The sequence below is a fragment of the Castor canadensis genome, chromosome 11 (assembly GCF_047511655.1).
Source record: "Castor canadensis chromosome 11, mCasCan1.hap1v2, whole genome shotgun sequence".
Classification (NCBI taxonomy): Eukaryota; Metazoa; Chordata; class Mammalia; order Rodentia; family Castoridae; genus Castor; species Castor canadensis.
This window is the reverse complement of record NC_133396.1, coordinates 37,392,162-37,408,034: the sequence shown is the minus strand read 5'-3', so window position 1 is coordinate 37,408,034 and position 15,873 is coordinate 37,392,162. Positions and strand designations below refer to the sequence as shown.

The window sequence follows — 15,873 nt, the reverse complement described above, 5'->3', positions numbered from 1 at the left end:
GGCTTTCCACTCCACAGTTAAAATGCTTTGTGTGTACGTGTGTGCATGTGTGATAGGAGTGGGGAAAGGAAAGTTTAAGTGTGTTGGCCAAAGAGGAAGATAGCATGGGACTAAGATGTAGCAAACAAAAACAGTCAGAAGACCTAGAACATTTCCCTTTCTCCTCTATTTTGCCGATTTTTGTTTTTGGTGAGACTGGGGTTTGAACTTAGGATCTGACACACTTGCTAGGCAGGTGCTCTACCTGTCTAGATAGATGCTTTGTTGTTGTTTGTTTTGTTTATTTGGTAGGACTGGGGTTTGAACTTGGAGCTTCATGCTTACAAAGCAGGAAATCTACCACTCGAGTCACTCCTCCAGCCCTACTTTGATGTTTTAACATTCAACAGTATGAGAAAGTCTAAGTGCTCAAGAAGAATTCCCCAAATATTTCCCTGCTTGTTAAGTCCCATGAATAAGTTCAGCTTTAAGGTCTTTGACCACTTTCATGGCTGCCACATTTGAAAAGTACTTTCACCCAGGGCTAATATTACTAGCCTCTTGTTGTAATTATATATTTTGTATCTGGTGACTTGTGTCTTTTTCTCCCTCATTTCCCCAGAAGAAAGCTGAAAGTATCTTTTCCTGTGTTCCGGGCTCAACTGGTCTTTTACCTACTCCCCTATAGAAAACTATCCTGCTCACCTCCACCTCTCCAGTGAGATCCTTGTACTTGTCACGGATGACAGGCAGAGCAGGCTTCTCACTCAGAGTGTTAGAACGGTCTCTGAAAGGCTGCTCCAGAGCTGGAGAAGGTGAGGACCTGCTTATTTCTTTATCACCAAGGCTCAAGCTCCTCTTGTGTGATCCTGGGAAGAGAGGATGATACAGGCAAAGGTTTTGATTACTCAGCTTAGCTCAAACAGAAGCTCCTGCTTGCTAACACAACCCTTTTCTTCAGAGGATTATGTCATCATGAGGCATTCAGAAACACAATCCTCATTTACCCTGTCTGGGAAGCTCCTCTTTGAATTCTTCCTATTGTTTTTCTTGCTTAGTGTCCCTACCTTTACTTTTCCCATTACTCTTCTCTAATGTATTGTAAGTCTTCCATAGTTCTAAGGGCAGAATTACTGGTGTCCAAAGGACAAAAGTGCCTTTCTAAGTAATAGTGCATAAGAGTTGTGTCATTAGTTATGGATTTGCACCTGAGCTCCTTCATGCTCTCTCAATCAAACTGAAATCCATGATCTCTTCTGTCAGGATGGTATTAAAGCAGAAGAGGCAAACTCATATGCCTTCAGAGACAGGCAAGTAAAGCAAATGACAAAGGTCAGTTAGAGATGGAAGTGATGGAGACCAGCAAATTGAGAGAGCGTGCCCCATCTCTAGGTGGTATTGCTACTCAGCTCCAGCTGATTGTCAAGGCCTGGGAAGGCAGGCCTAGTATTACCAGATATTATGACTTTTTAAGAAAAGTTAGAAATCCAGATTGAGAAAATCTCACAATTTCTAAATGTTAACAATAGTGCTGGTAGAGTGGCTCAAGTGGTAAAGTGCCTGCCTGCCTAGCAAGTACAAGGTCCTGAGTTCAACCCCCAGTACTGCCAAGCTTCCCTAAATATTAGGAATTACTTCAAACTTTATAGATTAATCAAAACAGATCTGCAAGCAGCATGCAGATCTGCAGCCATATTACAGACTCTGGATTAAAAGACACGGTAGCTGGGGAAAAAGATGAGTTAAACTGCTCACCAGTGGATCAAATCTATTACCCATTTCTCGAGCTTTTTTTTTTGGTACTGGGGATGGAACCCAGAGCCTTGCTCAGGCTAGGTAAGTGCTCTATCACTGAGTTACACCCCTAGATCACTCTCTGCTATTTTAAATAGCACACTCTAAACTGATGAACAATAACTGCATGCTTTGCTTGTGTTTAGTTAAAAAAGCAGCTACGGGATACTGATTTGACTTCAGTTCAGTTTCAGGGAAACCTTTAGTTATACAGCTATGTATAATTGACCCTAATTTTGAAACCTAGAAAATATATTTTTTGCTAAACCAAGAACCGACATTTTATTCTTAAGAAAAAGTATCTAACTTTTCAGTGGAATAAACCTACAATAGTAAAATCTACCTTGAAACTACTCACCTTGAACAGAAAGATCAAAGGTTGCCAGCTCACTTTTGATCATTTCTTCACTGGATTTCACTTTGCTTTGTGGGTTGGCTACTAAAAAGTCAAATTTGCTGATTTTGAGCTTTTCACTTTGAAACTCTCCAAAGTCATCTGAACATTCTTTGGGGGTTTCGTGAGAGGTGGCACTAGAAGCTGGGCTTGGACATGTGGCCTCTTGGCTCCATTCAGCTATAGTCATGTCTTGTTTTATGAAATCTTTATAGACCCCACTTTCATATTCTTTTTGTTCACTGGTCTGAGGAAGCATGTCTTTAAAACTGGCAAAAGCTGGGAAGGGAGTTTCTGGAAGAGCATCTTGACTTGCAAAGGTTGTTACTTTGGAGAGAGATGTCACGGTGATGTTTTCAGAACTGCCAAATGATGTCTCTTTCTTTTGAAGAACTGAGGCAGCTGAGGAGGATCTGCTTCCTGCTGAGAGGACAAATGGAGAGAGTTTTCTGCCCTGAGATGCATCATCCCTGTCTGACCAGTCATAGCTCGTAAGTGTGCTCACTGCAAAATTGCTACTGTAGCTTCCAAAAGCAGCATATTTTAAGTCCTCTATATCTGAAAGGGAAATAAGACCCCACAATTAGAGGCAAACTCACAATTTAGGAAAAATGCCCTCAACTCTGCAGAAGCAAAATGCTTAGCACATTTGATTAGTTTTATGCTATGTTAGAGTAACTAGAGTTTGTACTAAAATTAAGGGAATTGGGCTATAACACTTGATTTAAAAAAAAACACATTAGTCTTGAGTTGGTATTTACATTTAGGTATAAAAATCATTTTATTTTTATATGAAAATTTCTAAAAAAGACAGAAGGTTCATCTAGCAATGTACATACTGTTTGATGTAAGATTAAGATTATTTATAAATTGTTCCGTTATAGACCTTAAAATGTACTTACATATTCCCTGCTTAAATTATGTCTCCTTTCTTCTGTACTGTCAGAAAATGTTCCTTTAAGGCATGGTCATATGAAATGTATATAACAAACTTATTAAAATTGATAGTTTCTCTAAACTAAAGTAAAAATAATGTCACCTATCTTTTAATAAATTATTAGGAATTCCTGTCTCAGGCAAGGCCAAATATGAGATTTTAATCAAGCAATTACTTACCTAGTTGTCATTTTGGTCAATTTGGACGTCATATTGCTGTGATGAAATGTGAGGAAAGGAAAATCAATCTAGTCTACTTTAGTCCTTAAAAAATAGAATCAAAGATCTGAATCCTATTGAGCTCCTGTTTCTACTTCAACTATAGCTCCCAAACCTCCATTAAAAAAATAAAAGAAGTAAAAGAAAGAAATGCTGGGGCAGAGGACTCATTATACAAAGCATTCTTAATATTTATTTAAATAATTTAAGCAGCAGCATAAAACAGCAGAAAGGATTAGGGTTTTAGTTTGGACAAAGCTGAGCTCAACTCTTCCACCTACTTATGGGACACTAGAAAAATTACTTCACATTTCTGGACCTTAGTTTGCTCACCTGTAAAATGAGAAAACAATGTACTTGGAATGGCTGTATTAGGATAATCAACTGTGATATGATTACCCAGTGATATGAAAGCTAGGCAAGCTAGGGGTTGTTCAGCAAGTTGCCACTAGCCTTGATTTGACATTTAGTTGCTGCTTTGGGGCCTAAGATGGAATCATTTCAAAGTAAAAATGAAAAGCCAACTCATCATGTAAGTGATGTTACTAGGGAAGATGTTTCTTGCTCATTTTCAAAAAGTAAAACCAGCTGAGGCTAAATAGTGCTGGTGTGAAGCCCCCTTAACAGCAGCAGAGTCGGGCTGATATGTGTTTAGTTTCATTTTAGTCATTGTATATGAGGCAAGAAGGCCAAATGTACCTCTGACAACCACATACATGATTTTATAAGAAAAATGTTCAAAAGTTTTATGATCTAGATTTTCATAATTAAGTCAAAAGGTGAACCAACACTGGGTTATTTTTTCTTTTTTTCCACAGCAATACTGCACAGTTTATGTGAGAGGTACAGGGCTCCTGACATTTCCATAGCTCTCCTAATACTATAAAACAAATCTTTCTCTCTAAGCTCTGTTAGGAAAAGGGTACTAAATTAATAATTAAAATGCTAGAAAAAGCCAACCAGTGAAAAGCAAAATATCTTTCACTGGATGATGGTATATTTTAAAATTCTGTAGTGCAAATGGCACTCTTCAAATGTGGCTTATTAAAAAGAAGGATTAAAAAGATTTAGGCAAAAATTTTATAGACTGAATGAAGCAAGCCTTTAGACAAAATGCTTTCTTAGTCTCTTGTAGCATTTTTTTTCCCACTACTTAGAAGGATCAGAAGGTACCCAGACTCAAATGAGGTGAAATTCAGTCAGGAAGCAGATGCAGTTAAACTAGTCTTCAAAAGGTACATTCAGAAGAATGTTTCACAATACAGATATTTATATTATTAGACCCTACCAGAAAGCTTTTTGGGGAAACTATATTAGGAATTACTCTCAGAATCTCATCTATTAAAGGATAGCAATTTTCCTAGAGACCAAAGATAAATTTAATGAAAAGACAGCTCCAGTTCAAACATTGTAACCAGTTGCTATGGTAATAAAAAGATCTTTTTGTGCAATTATGTAACAAGAAAAAAATTTTTTGCATTAGAAATGACTCATATAATCAGGTAGAGGGCACTGTAAGCAATAAGGAATTACCTCAGCTGAAGAGCTTTAAAGCATTTTTATAAATACAAAGGTCTTCAATGAATCTTATTTTTATTAAAGATGATAAGAATTTAACATTTGCCTTCTGGAGCAATTCATAGAAATGACTAAATTTAAGACTAAAACAATTCAAATGAAAGACTTCAAATGAAATATTTTATACTTTTAAAAAAATAAGAGTAAGCATATAAGATTTACTAAAATCAACCTTTGAAGTTGAGTTTTAAGTTTACTTTGCTTATTTATTAGCTACTATAGTTTTAAAAAGTAATTTACTAAAGAGGAATTCATTTGAACATTGTAAGTACTAAAACTGACATTACAAATATGTAATGTCATAAGCAATGTAAGACAGAACACTTATATAACACTTATCCCTAACCTTAGCATTTATAAACAATGTAAGTATAATTTCCTGACATAATGAATACTTGTAAACCATTTTCCAAGAAAAATGTGGTAAATCAGTTCATTGAAGGTAGGTTAAAGCAAGAAAATTCCTCATTTCCTGTGTTAACAGTTCTATGTTTGCTAAGTAATCCAGTTATATACATATATGTCTTAAAAATATTAAAGATTACATAAGACCTACACATAAATGACAGAAGCCTGTCTAGAGAAATTATGTGCAATAACCTACACTTCATTTTGTAATCACTGAAGTTACTGTAGATGGTTTTCAATTTGACAGCTGAATTCTGAAAATTGCAAGAGAAAAAGGAAAAAGAAAATGGAGAAAGAATGCAATAAAATGGCCAGAGAATCACTACTGCCTAGGCTGTGCTAAGTTGAGCTGCAATTGCACATAGATAATATCCTAAATTGTGTGCTTTCATATGTGTATTTGTTTGCAACCAGGAATGTCCTATTACAAACAGCAAAAGAATAAACTACACAATCTGCTTTCCATCATGGATCTCAAATAAAGACATGGATTTCTTGCTTATGTTGGCAAGCAACCCCATCAGTCTCTCCCATAACCTCTATACAAATTCCTTTTGAATGTATGTTGTACATTTAAATAAGATATTTCCAGGCATGTGAGCGGCCACTACAGCACACAGAAGGACATAACTATTCCTATGGACACTTTCTAAAGCTGTCAGAGTTACTGACGTGTGAGGAAGGAGTTGAGAGAAAGAAGACAGGAAACGCATATGTAAATTGCATTATTCTCAAGTGTTTTATATAGCAGTAACAATATTCATTGGACTAAGGAAGAAATGCCTTTAATTTCCAATCATGATTTAATCCAGACTTCATTTATCAATGAAGCAAATCATGAAATTTTTTGCACATTTCAGTTTCTTTCCATCCCTAGTCCTGTTCTACCTTAAGGAATATTCTGCATTAATATAAAACCTGGTCTGGTGGGAGTGGTGGCTCATGTTGGTAATCTCAGCCACTTGGGAGGCAGACTGGGAAGATTGTGGTTTGAGGCCAGCCTGGGCAAAAAGTTAGCAAAACCCCATCTCAACCAATAAGTTAGTTATGGTGGGGCACCACACCTGTAATTCCAGCTATGTAAGAGGCAGAAATAGGAGGATGCTGGTCTGAGCTCAGCCCTGGGCAAAAATTCGAGACCCAATCTGAATACCTAAAACTAAAAAGGGCCTGGGGTTCCGGCTCAAGTGGTAGAACATCTGCCTAGCAAGCACAGAGGCCGAGTTCAAATTCCAGTATCACCAAAAGGAAAAACAAAAGCAAAAGTGATCACAGTTTAAGTGAGAGGTGCGATGGTTTTTATGGTGCTCCTCATTGGTGTTATACTAGTTTTTAGATAAAGCTATAAAATGCTGCTGTATAACTGCCTTCCAGTGTTTTCTGCTCCACATGGAAACCTTTCATCCTTCATTTGTACTGACTCCCATAAGGCTCCATCTTAAATCACTATTTGTAAGCTTTTGCAAGTTTCTGTGCTAGTGTTTTAATAAAGTTTAATAAACAAAAGTGGCAATCCTGTGGACATTTTCAGTCTGAGGAGAAGGCCAAGAACAGTGGGCCTTCATGGTCATCAATAAAAATTCATCAAAATGATACCAAATCAGCACAGAAAATGGTAACTGCAATTTAGGTCATTTAGCCCTGCAAGGGAGAGGGCAGTACCTAGGAGACCCTTCTGTGTATGTAACTGTCCGATGCTTTCAGAGGTACAGAGCCAACATTTTCCAAAACAACTTATCAAAAGTACTCAAATGACATAAAACAAAGGGCTAGAAGCAGTGCAGTAAAAAATAAAATGATTCAGGCTGGGAGTGTAGCTCCATGGCTACATGCAGAAAGCCCTAGGTTAGGTCTCCACTACAGCAAAAAAAAAAAAAAAAGTAAATAAAAACAGTTGGATATGGTGGCAAGTGCCTGTAGTTACAGTTAGTTAGGAGATGAGGCCAGGGATCCCTTGCGCCCAGGAGTTCAAGACCAACCTGGGCAGCATAGTGAGACCTCTTCTCAAACAAAACAAAACAAATGAACAAATAAATGAATAAAAATAAAAGAATAAAAGCTGAGCATGGAAGTACATGTCTGTAATCCCAGAACTCAGGATGATCCAGAGCTCAAGGCTAGCCTGGGCTACATAAGACCCTAGCCTTAAATTTTTTTTTTTGATGCTTTGAATTACTTTATTATTTAGCACAGCTTCTTTGATATTGCCAGTGTTCCCCTCATGTTTATTTGCTACTTCTAAAAATCAGCAGGGATTTTATGAACAATAGTAATTGTAGAACATAAGTATATTTGCACAATTTCTCAGGCCCTGATACAAAAGCCAAGCATTAACCAGCCATATTGTAATTGGCACTGTAGTAAACAAAACAACAGTTTTGTTTGTTTGAACCTATAGCATAGAATTCAAGCTTTAATTGCAAAAATGTTTTTATATTACTGTATTATTAAAAGTACCTCCCTAGAAAGTAATGTTATTTAGAAATATTGCTCAATTTGTGAATGTAGGCTATCCACACAGTTAAAGTCAGTCATTTCTGTTCAGAGGGGACTTAAAATAAGGCAGTACCAGATGGACTAATCTAACATTAGAGTTCCATTGAAAAAGGTATCTCTCAGCCAAAGCCACCATGAGATTGACCTTACATACACAGGATGAGAAACTCCCAAACATAGGGCAGCTGCTGTTAGCACTAAATGGAGGCTACACTAAGATAATTTTTCTTCCACATTTGCTAGCAGTAGATATCACAACTAAAATGCATTGCATTTAGGGCTGGAGGTGTGGCTCAAGTGGTAGAGCACTTGCCTAAAAAAATGTAATGTGTTTATATGATGAAGCTTTTTGAAACCAAGTGTTACTCAACTTTCTAACTTTTCTAAGTTTTTAGAATGGCAGGCTAGCTTTTCTTAAGAGTTAATTTAAACCCTAACAACCAAATTTTTCTTTCTCAAGTGGAATAATTCAGATATGAAAGTGATCTCTCAGGAATCCTATTCGAAATCCTCATCTTCAGTGGTTTAATTTCTTTTTTTTCCTCAAACATTTTAAAAAAGAATAACTAAAAGCCTCAAAATTTAAGAGTGAAAACTATTAACCTTTGAAATAACCACTGCGGTACATCCCCAACCCTAAAGTTATATTTCAACCCAATGCCACACATTAGGAACTTACAACAATGGAATTATAAGAGGCAAAAACTAAAATGCACCAATACTTTCTTAGGTGATAGGTGTTTGAGGAAACAAAAGGGAAAAAACCCATCTCTGTCTCAAAGGATATATTGCTTTAAACTTGATACTAGTCAGGTATTTTTCTGTTCTAACTGAAAAAATACAAATTACACACATCTTCACACTTTCAAAATATGCCAAAGAATAATTTATTAACACAGGACTTACAGATCACAAAAGAGAGTGGTACAGAAGAGCTGGAAAATAAGTCATTAGAATAAGCATGCAGATCAGTATTTGCAGAGGAATATACTAAAGCAAGTTCAAAAAGGCACATTCACACAGAAAATGTCTAAATTGAAAAAAGACATCAGAAAAGCGGCCAAAAAAAAAAAAGGTGCTGATTAAAATACAAAGAGTTTTAATGTCAAAGAAGAGCTACTTTACAGGTAGGTAGCTACAGAAATTTTGCTAACCCTTTGAGAAAGTCACATATAAGAGTAAGCTCTTGCTGCCAACAAAACCAAATGATTTGAATGACAACATCAAGATGCTGCAGTGCCAGAGAAATTAAATTTAGTAGGAAAAAAAAGCAGCCCAGTTGAAATTATATGCAGCAAGAGCTCAAAGGGTTAAATGTAATAATATGCAGATAAATCAGGCAATGTTATTAATATATCTACCTTCCATACAGAATTATAGCAAGAGTAAAAAGAGACAGTATCCCCTTCAGAGTTAAGTTAGGGTTTCTAAACAGGATTAAGGTCTATAGATAATAATCTAGTAGACCTTATTTGCTTCATCAGTCCACTTCTTATTTCTCTAACAAGATGTATGTTTAACCCTCAAACTAAGAGAGCAAGATATCCTGTAGTGAACAAGAATATAAAATACAACCACACGGTACTGAACCAATGCCTGCACTTACCCTCTCTAATAGATTTCTGCAGCAATTCTGCTCAACCACAGTACAGGTATAGTGTCTTTGTCAGCATCAACCCCCTTTAACAACCGCTCTAAAGGGATACTGCTCTTTTCCAACAGGAGGTTTACAGACCAATGGGAGGAAACAATCTGCTTTTAAGAATATCCTCACTGAAGAGAGTTGGCTTGAACATGACAGGTTCCATTCTGGGAATGTTCCAAACATACATAAAGAACATGAGCACAGACTATTTTAACAGGTCCATTAGAATAAACTCAGTCAAAAACCAGCCTCCCCTCCCCAAATAAAATGGGGGGAAAAAAGACATCCCAAACCTGGATTAGACTCATTTCATAAAGACATCTAAGATGGCACTGTGAAAGAATATAGATTCATTTTCAGAAAAATAGCTTCTAATTAATAACTTCAGAGTCCAAAAGGCTAATATACATGTCATGAGATTTTAAAATAAAAATCAAACACTATTGTTCAGAAAACAGAGCACTTTGCAACCTGTTGCTGTGGCTCAAGCAGCTCACACAGAAATAGAAAAACAAAATTATTCTATCAAACAAACAGCAGCAAATAAATAAACAAACAAATGGAAAACTTCTGAACAAAAACACCAAAACTAAAAAACAAAAAACAACCAAAAATGAAATAGTGAAGGGCACAAAGAGCTCTTCAGACAGCCCACCGCACTCAGAAAACAACTCTAGCAAGTAGCAACATGAAATAGGTAATGTCTTTGCTAACTTGCTTCCGACTCAACACCCAGCTTAAGAAACCCTCCAACATTTCAATAACCAAATGATGGACATAATTTTGTTAGCTGGCTTACCAGTTTTATGGCACAGTAGTTTACATTTTCTGCCTCAATCTGTAAACATGAAAGTGTCTTATGTGTCCCTTTCACGTAAAAAACCAAACCAAACCCTTCATACGCGTAATACATTTTCTAGAATAATACAGTAATACCGAGACAGTTCTCATTATTAAAGGCCACAAAATAGATTTGTCTTTCTATATACATATCAAAAAAAACAAACAAAACAAAACAAAAACTAGGACACTTGGGAATCTAGTTTTTATGACAGGAAGTTGGATTAGAGTATAAACTGCTACATGTAAATCCACACAGAATTTAAAGAGGGCTCCCTAATAAGATGTTTCAAACATTTTATCAGAAAGTTAGTAGTTACCCTATCCTACCATCTACAGGCTTATTACAGCTCAATACTTCCAGTAATAGAGTTCACACTGAAAACAGTACCTGAATTCCACTAACAACATAGGTCCTCCTCCTTGCCAGACCCTGACACACAGGACATCTGTAAGTGCTTTCCCTCTTCTTCTCTTGAAGGGATGTGGCAAACTGCACTATAACTGGTTAGACTTTTTTACTTTAGCCTAATTAGAGCCAGGTTCTTTGTGGCTTATTTATGTTTTTATTATTACCATTACTATTATTTCTTGATGGTACTGGTGTTTGAACTCAAGGCCTCGTGCTTGCTAGGCAGGTGCTCTACCATTTGAGCCATGTTCCCAGCCTTAAGCATCAGGTTTTCTAAACTGAACAAAATACTGTATTGGCAGCTGTTAAATATACCCAAGAGAAGACAAAAGGAGAGGGAAACAGTGATTTTGCTCATAGACAAGAAACACTGCTGACACTGCAAAAGTATAAAATTTCTGGTAATGTGGGTTAATTGAGCTGTGGGTTCTTATTTGCCTCTGATACCAAGTTAATACTGGATTTAAAAAATAAAAATATTTTGGCTATCCAATCTAAGTTTCAGTACTCACAGTAACCTTATATCCAAGTATCCATAGAAACAAATTTACTGCTTCAAAGAGACTGGCAACAAGGAGGTTAATTACTAGAAATCCATAAAGGTAAAGGGCCACAGCCTCAATCTTCTGTAAATCAACACCCATAAAATCATCTTTGAAATCTACAGCACCATCACCAGAGCAATCTCACCAATTCCTCACCTGCGGCAGGAGGATGCTGGCCACTAACTGTTGGTAAATCCAAAGAGCTATCAGACATGACATGCTTAAGATCTCCTCCCACATCAGCCAATTTCATGTCAAACTGAACAGAAAGTGCATCTTCAGAGTCCTCTTTGCCGACACTGCTGCCACCAATTGAAGGAAGATCCAGGGACTTCACAGAAGCAGAGTCTTCTTTGGTGTGTCTGAACGCCACTGCTTTCTCTCCTAAGGATCTGTCTGAGTTCATGGATGAAAATTTACTGGAGTGGAAGTCAGCAAAATCATCATCACTCTTTCCAGAAGTAGTGTTATCTTTTAATTCTTCCACACCTAATCCAGCTCCTTCTAGGGAAAGCTGCTTGAAGACATCGTACTTGGTAGATGCAGTAGTTGGGTTCTGTGCACTCTTTGCTATGCTGCCTGAGTTGCTAGTGAGAGGAACAGGACTAGCTTCCTCTCTGAGGACATCGTATTTGTCATTTGCCTTTTGCTCAGATGAAACGGAGTTATTACTGAAAGCCATAAAATCTGCAAAGTCATCCTGCTCCCCAACAGATGCTGGACTAGAATATTCCCCAAAAAGGTTGAATTCTCCAAAATCATCAGCCAAACTAGAAGTTTTAGTGGATGCCAGTGCTGTAGTAGTTGTGGCAGAAACTGTTGGCTGAGGTCGTGCAGAAACTGATTTTGATGCATTAAATGCAGCTGAAAAAGGCAAGGTTTTCTCGCTGCTGCAATTAATGGAGGAAAACATATCTAGGTCTGCTAAGTTCAGAGGATTTTTCACTTGTGCTAGTTGTTTCTGTTGTATGGTTCCTGAGGGGAAGGATGCTGGAAAAGTTGTGTCTTTTGTTGGTGGCTCTAGTGGCGATATACTATCAGCTGTTTTAAAATCGGTGAAACCATCATCAGTTCCTGCAGACCTGAATTCTGTAAAGTTGTCTCCTGAAAGAAAAAAGTGTAACCAAATAAATCTGAATCTTAAACTGAAAACCACATAATACACAGCATGTTAAACAGCAAGTGTGACTTGACAGGCTTCCCCCCACTAGCATCACATTAATAACAGTTTAAACCCTAGGAAACAACACATTTGTTTTCACACTGAAGCCTAGTGATATGGAAACAGGCAGTTCTGGAGATTTTTTCCTCTCCTGGCTAGCCAGTCCAGCATACAATAGAACAGAATAGTTGCTGGAGGTTCCAGAGGCACATTGAAATGATGGCCCTTTAAAGATAAAACATGTTATGTGGTTTAAAAAATCAAAGGTACCAATGAAGTATTATGAGAAATTCTGCATCTAACATTCAGGATGTACAAGACCTTCTGAACTACAAGGTACTTTAAGAATTACTAGCTGGGTGCCAGTGGCTCATGCCTGTAATCCTAGTAACTCAGGAGGGAGAAATCAGAAGGATTATAGTTCAAAGCCAGCCCAGGCAAACAGTTTACAAGACCGTATCTTGAAAATACCCATCAACAAAAAGGGCAGGTGGCGTGGCTCAAAATAAAGGCCCTGAGTTCAAGCCCTAGTACTGGAAAAAAAAAAAAAAGGAAAAGGAAAAAGAATTACTAGAGGCTGAGCATGGTAGTACATGCCTCTACTTGAGAGGACTGTGAGTTTGAGGCTAACCTAGGTTGCAGAGCAAGACCCAGTCTCAAAGAAAAAAAAAGACTAGGGTTGCTGCTCAGTGGTAGAGCTGAGGTGTAGCATGCACAGGTCCTGGGCCCATGATTCTTAATAGGATTTCTATTCTTTACTATTACACAAATATTATCACTCAGATATGATGTTAGGATGCAGATGATTTCAGTTTTCTAATAGTGTCTGAAGGTCTACCCATAAAATCCACTAATCTATACCAAGTAATGAAAATCAGAGATAAGCCAAATATAAATATAACTATACCAGCCAACACCAATTGCTATTTAAAAATATGACTGCTTGGGCTGGAGGCATGGCTCAAGCAGTAGCATGCCTGCTTAGCAAGAGTTCAAATCCCAATACTGCCAAAAAAAAAAAAAAAAAAAAAAGGATGGGTGCTGGTGGCTCACACCTATAATCCTCACTACTTATAATCCTTCCTCCTGAGATTGGGAGGATTGCGGTTTGAATTCAGCCTGGGCAAATAGTTCATGAGACTCCAGTTCCAAATATAACTAGAGCAAATATGGACTGGCGGCATAGCTCAAGTGGTAGAGTGCCTGCTTTGCAAGCACAAAGCCCTGAGTTCAAAACCCAGTCCCACCAAATAAATAAATAAACAAACAAATAAGTAAGAAAGAAAGACTGCTATTTCTGGAGACTTTATAAATTAAAATACAAACTTTAATTACTTCACCCATTTTTTAAACTGCTTTTCTCTAAAAATTAGATATAGAGGCATATGAACCATAAAAATATATTTAAAAATTAAAACCCAATTCTTAAAATTGGCATATAAAATAATTTAGGCTTTAAATACATTGTGCTTGTAACATGATATATACTTTGAAAATGCTTTTTTCTCCTAATTAGCAGTAGGATTTTTCCTGCTAATCTGGTATCACATCAATTCACTTGCAAAATTCACCAATACAAATCCATCTAGTATTATTCGGAAATTTTTAAGAGAAATGATATTCAAATTTCTTGTAACTTATATTTTCAAGATATACCACTACCAAAATTTAAGTCAATTTCACAAAGTGACAGGAGTTGCAAATGTGAAACTTATTAAAATCACCCTAGAATTTTAGACAAAGGCATCACTGATTATACATATGTTCTTTCTATAAATTCAAAGATAATGGGCAGCCAATTATATCATAGCCTAAACTTTTGATGTGTTGTTTTGAAATATATGTGAAATTGAAAAGTTTGTTATTTTGAAAACCCCAAAATCACCACAGCAAACTAAACTTACTGATGAGTTGTAAACTTTCCCATCACAAATGTAAAACTGGGTACAAAGGTTTTTTGAAAGGAAATAAAAATAGGTGGATTTACATCTTCAAAAACAAAGGAAATTTTTTTGGTAAATAAATTAGCTGCAGTCATTGGAAGCTTTCATATAAAAAGGCATATTAAATACAGTATTTTATAGGTAGCTTTTCAATTAACTTGTGAATGCTTGTTTCTCTCTTGATTTGTCACATTTTAGGTCCTAAAAAATAAAAACTCAAAATAGACTACTTTTTGCTAAAGCTTCAATAAGAAGTGTTCCTCTCCTTCTCCCCTCCCAGACAGGGTCTTGCTATATAGCCTGGCTAGCCTTGAACTCATGATTCTCCTATTTCAGCCTCCTCAGGGCTGGGATTATAGGTATGAATCACCATGCCTGGCTTATGCCAATGTATTTAAAAATATATTGTATTTATAAAAAAACCACACCATTTTAAGAGAATAAAACATTTCCCCCTAAAGTGAACAATGTTAGCAAATGTACTTCAAAGGCTTTAGAACTGAAGTCAAGAGAGGAACATATATGTAACTATTACAATGAAACCCTTGTGTACAGTTAATTTATGCTAATAAAAATATAAAGTTAAGGTTAGAGGCATGGCTCAAGTGTGAAGCCCTGAGCTCAAATCCCAGTACCACCTGAAAACAAATAAAAAGCAAAATAAAAAGGGCAATCATATGGGACTTAGTTTAAGAATGAAAAAGGAGGGCTAAGGTACCACTTATATTTTGGTGGCACCACTATCTTTCCTTATTGCCTTTTGTAGTAATAACATATATGTCATGATCATGAACACCATATTACACAAAGAACACTGGTATTAAGCCAGGCTTTTTACTCCAAACTTGCCTTAGCCTGAGAGTTGATGAAAGCATTGCTAGGAAGAAATGAAGTCAAAATTCCTCTAGGGTTCATTTTTGTACTCCTCTTGCCTAGGATAGGCACTGAGGAAGAAACAGCTATTACATCCTAAAGGCTTGGCTGATACACAAGAAAACCTTTATGGAACGGAACCGAAGAGCTAAAAGAGATTGAATATTCTTCTAAGAGGTGACTTTCCCCTTTTAGGGATGTTTAAGCAACACAGGTATCTACTATTGTTAGCTTATTCCTGATAATGAATCTTTCCCACCCTGAGCAGGAGAATACAAATAAATAACTGCTGAAGGGTGATCCAAGTTTGAGTATTCAGTACTTAAAGGTAGAATGTGGTACTGTTCCCAGGAGGAAATCCTCATTAGAGTATTCACATTTCATAATATGCACAGTTAAGGTTTGGAGGACTTAATTTGATCTATGGGTTACCTAAATGCTACACACCATGTTTATAGTATATTTAACCATAAACATTAACTTTCAGGTTTTACATATGTAGTTCTCAAATTATCACTCTATATTTGCTTCTACTCTTTAAGCTCTTCAATCAAAGATGGTAAGAATACATTCATATAAACTCCTCTCTCTTCATCTTTCTCATTAAATTACACCAACCTTGAAAATCTTGAACAGTAGTGACTGAGGC

The 15,873-nt window shown here is 36.7% G+C and overlaps 1 protein-coding gene across 20 annotated transcripts in view; it reads right to left on the bottom strand.

The window, feature by feature from the left end:
- Positions 1–15,873, bottom strand: part of Synrg (synergin gamma) — an 89,061-nt gene that overhangs the window by 29,145 nt on the left and 44,043 nt on the right. For 16 of the 20 annotated variants that reach the window (XR_002213280.2, XR_012438666.1, XM_020178918.2 and 13 more), the window contains 3 exons: positions 11,403–12,350; positions 2,132–2,725; positions 685–848 (listed from right to left, as the gene is read on the bottom strand). Coding sequence is in view for 18 of the 20 variants with exons in the window: in XM_020178918.2 (XP_020034507.2) it covers positions 685–848; positions 2,132–2,725; positions 11,403–12,350 (1,706 nt within the window). In the remaining 2 variants the exon portion in view is untranslated. The remainder of the gene's footprint in view (positions 1–684; positions 849–2,131; positions 2,726–11,402; positions 12,351–15,873) is intronic. The other 4 variants (XM_074046290.1, XM_074046302.1, XM_074046298.1 and 1 more) reach the window with 2 other exon arrangements.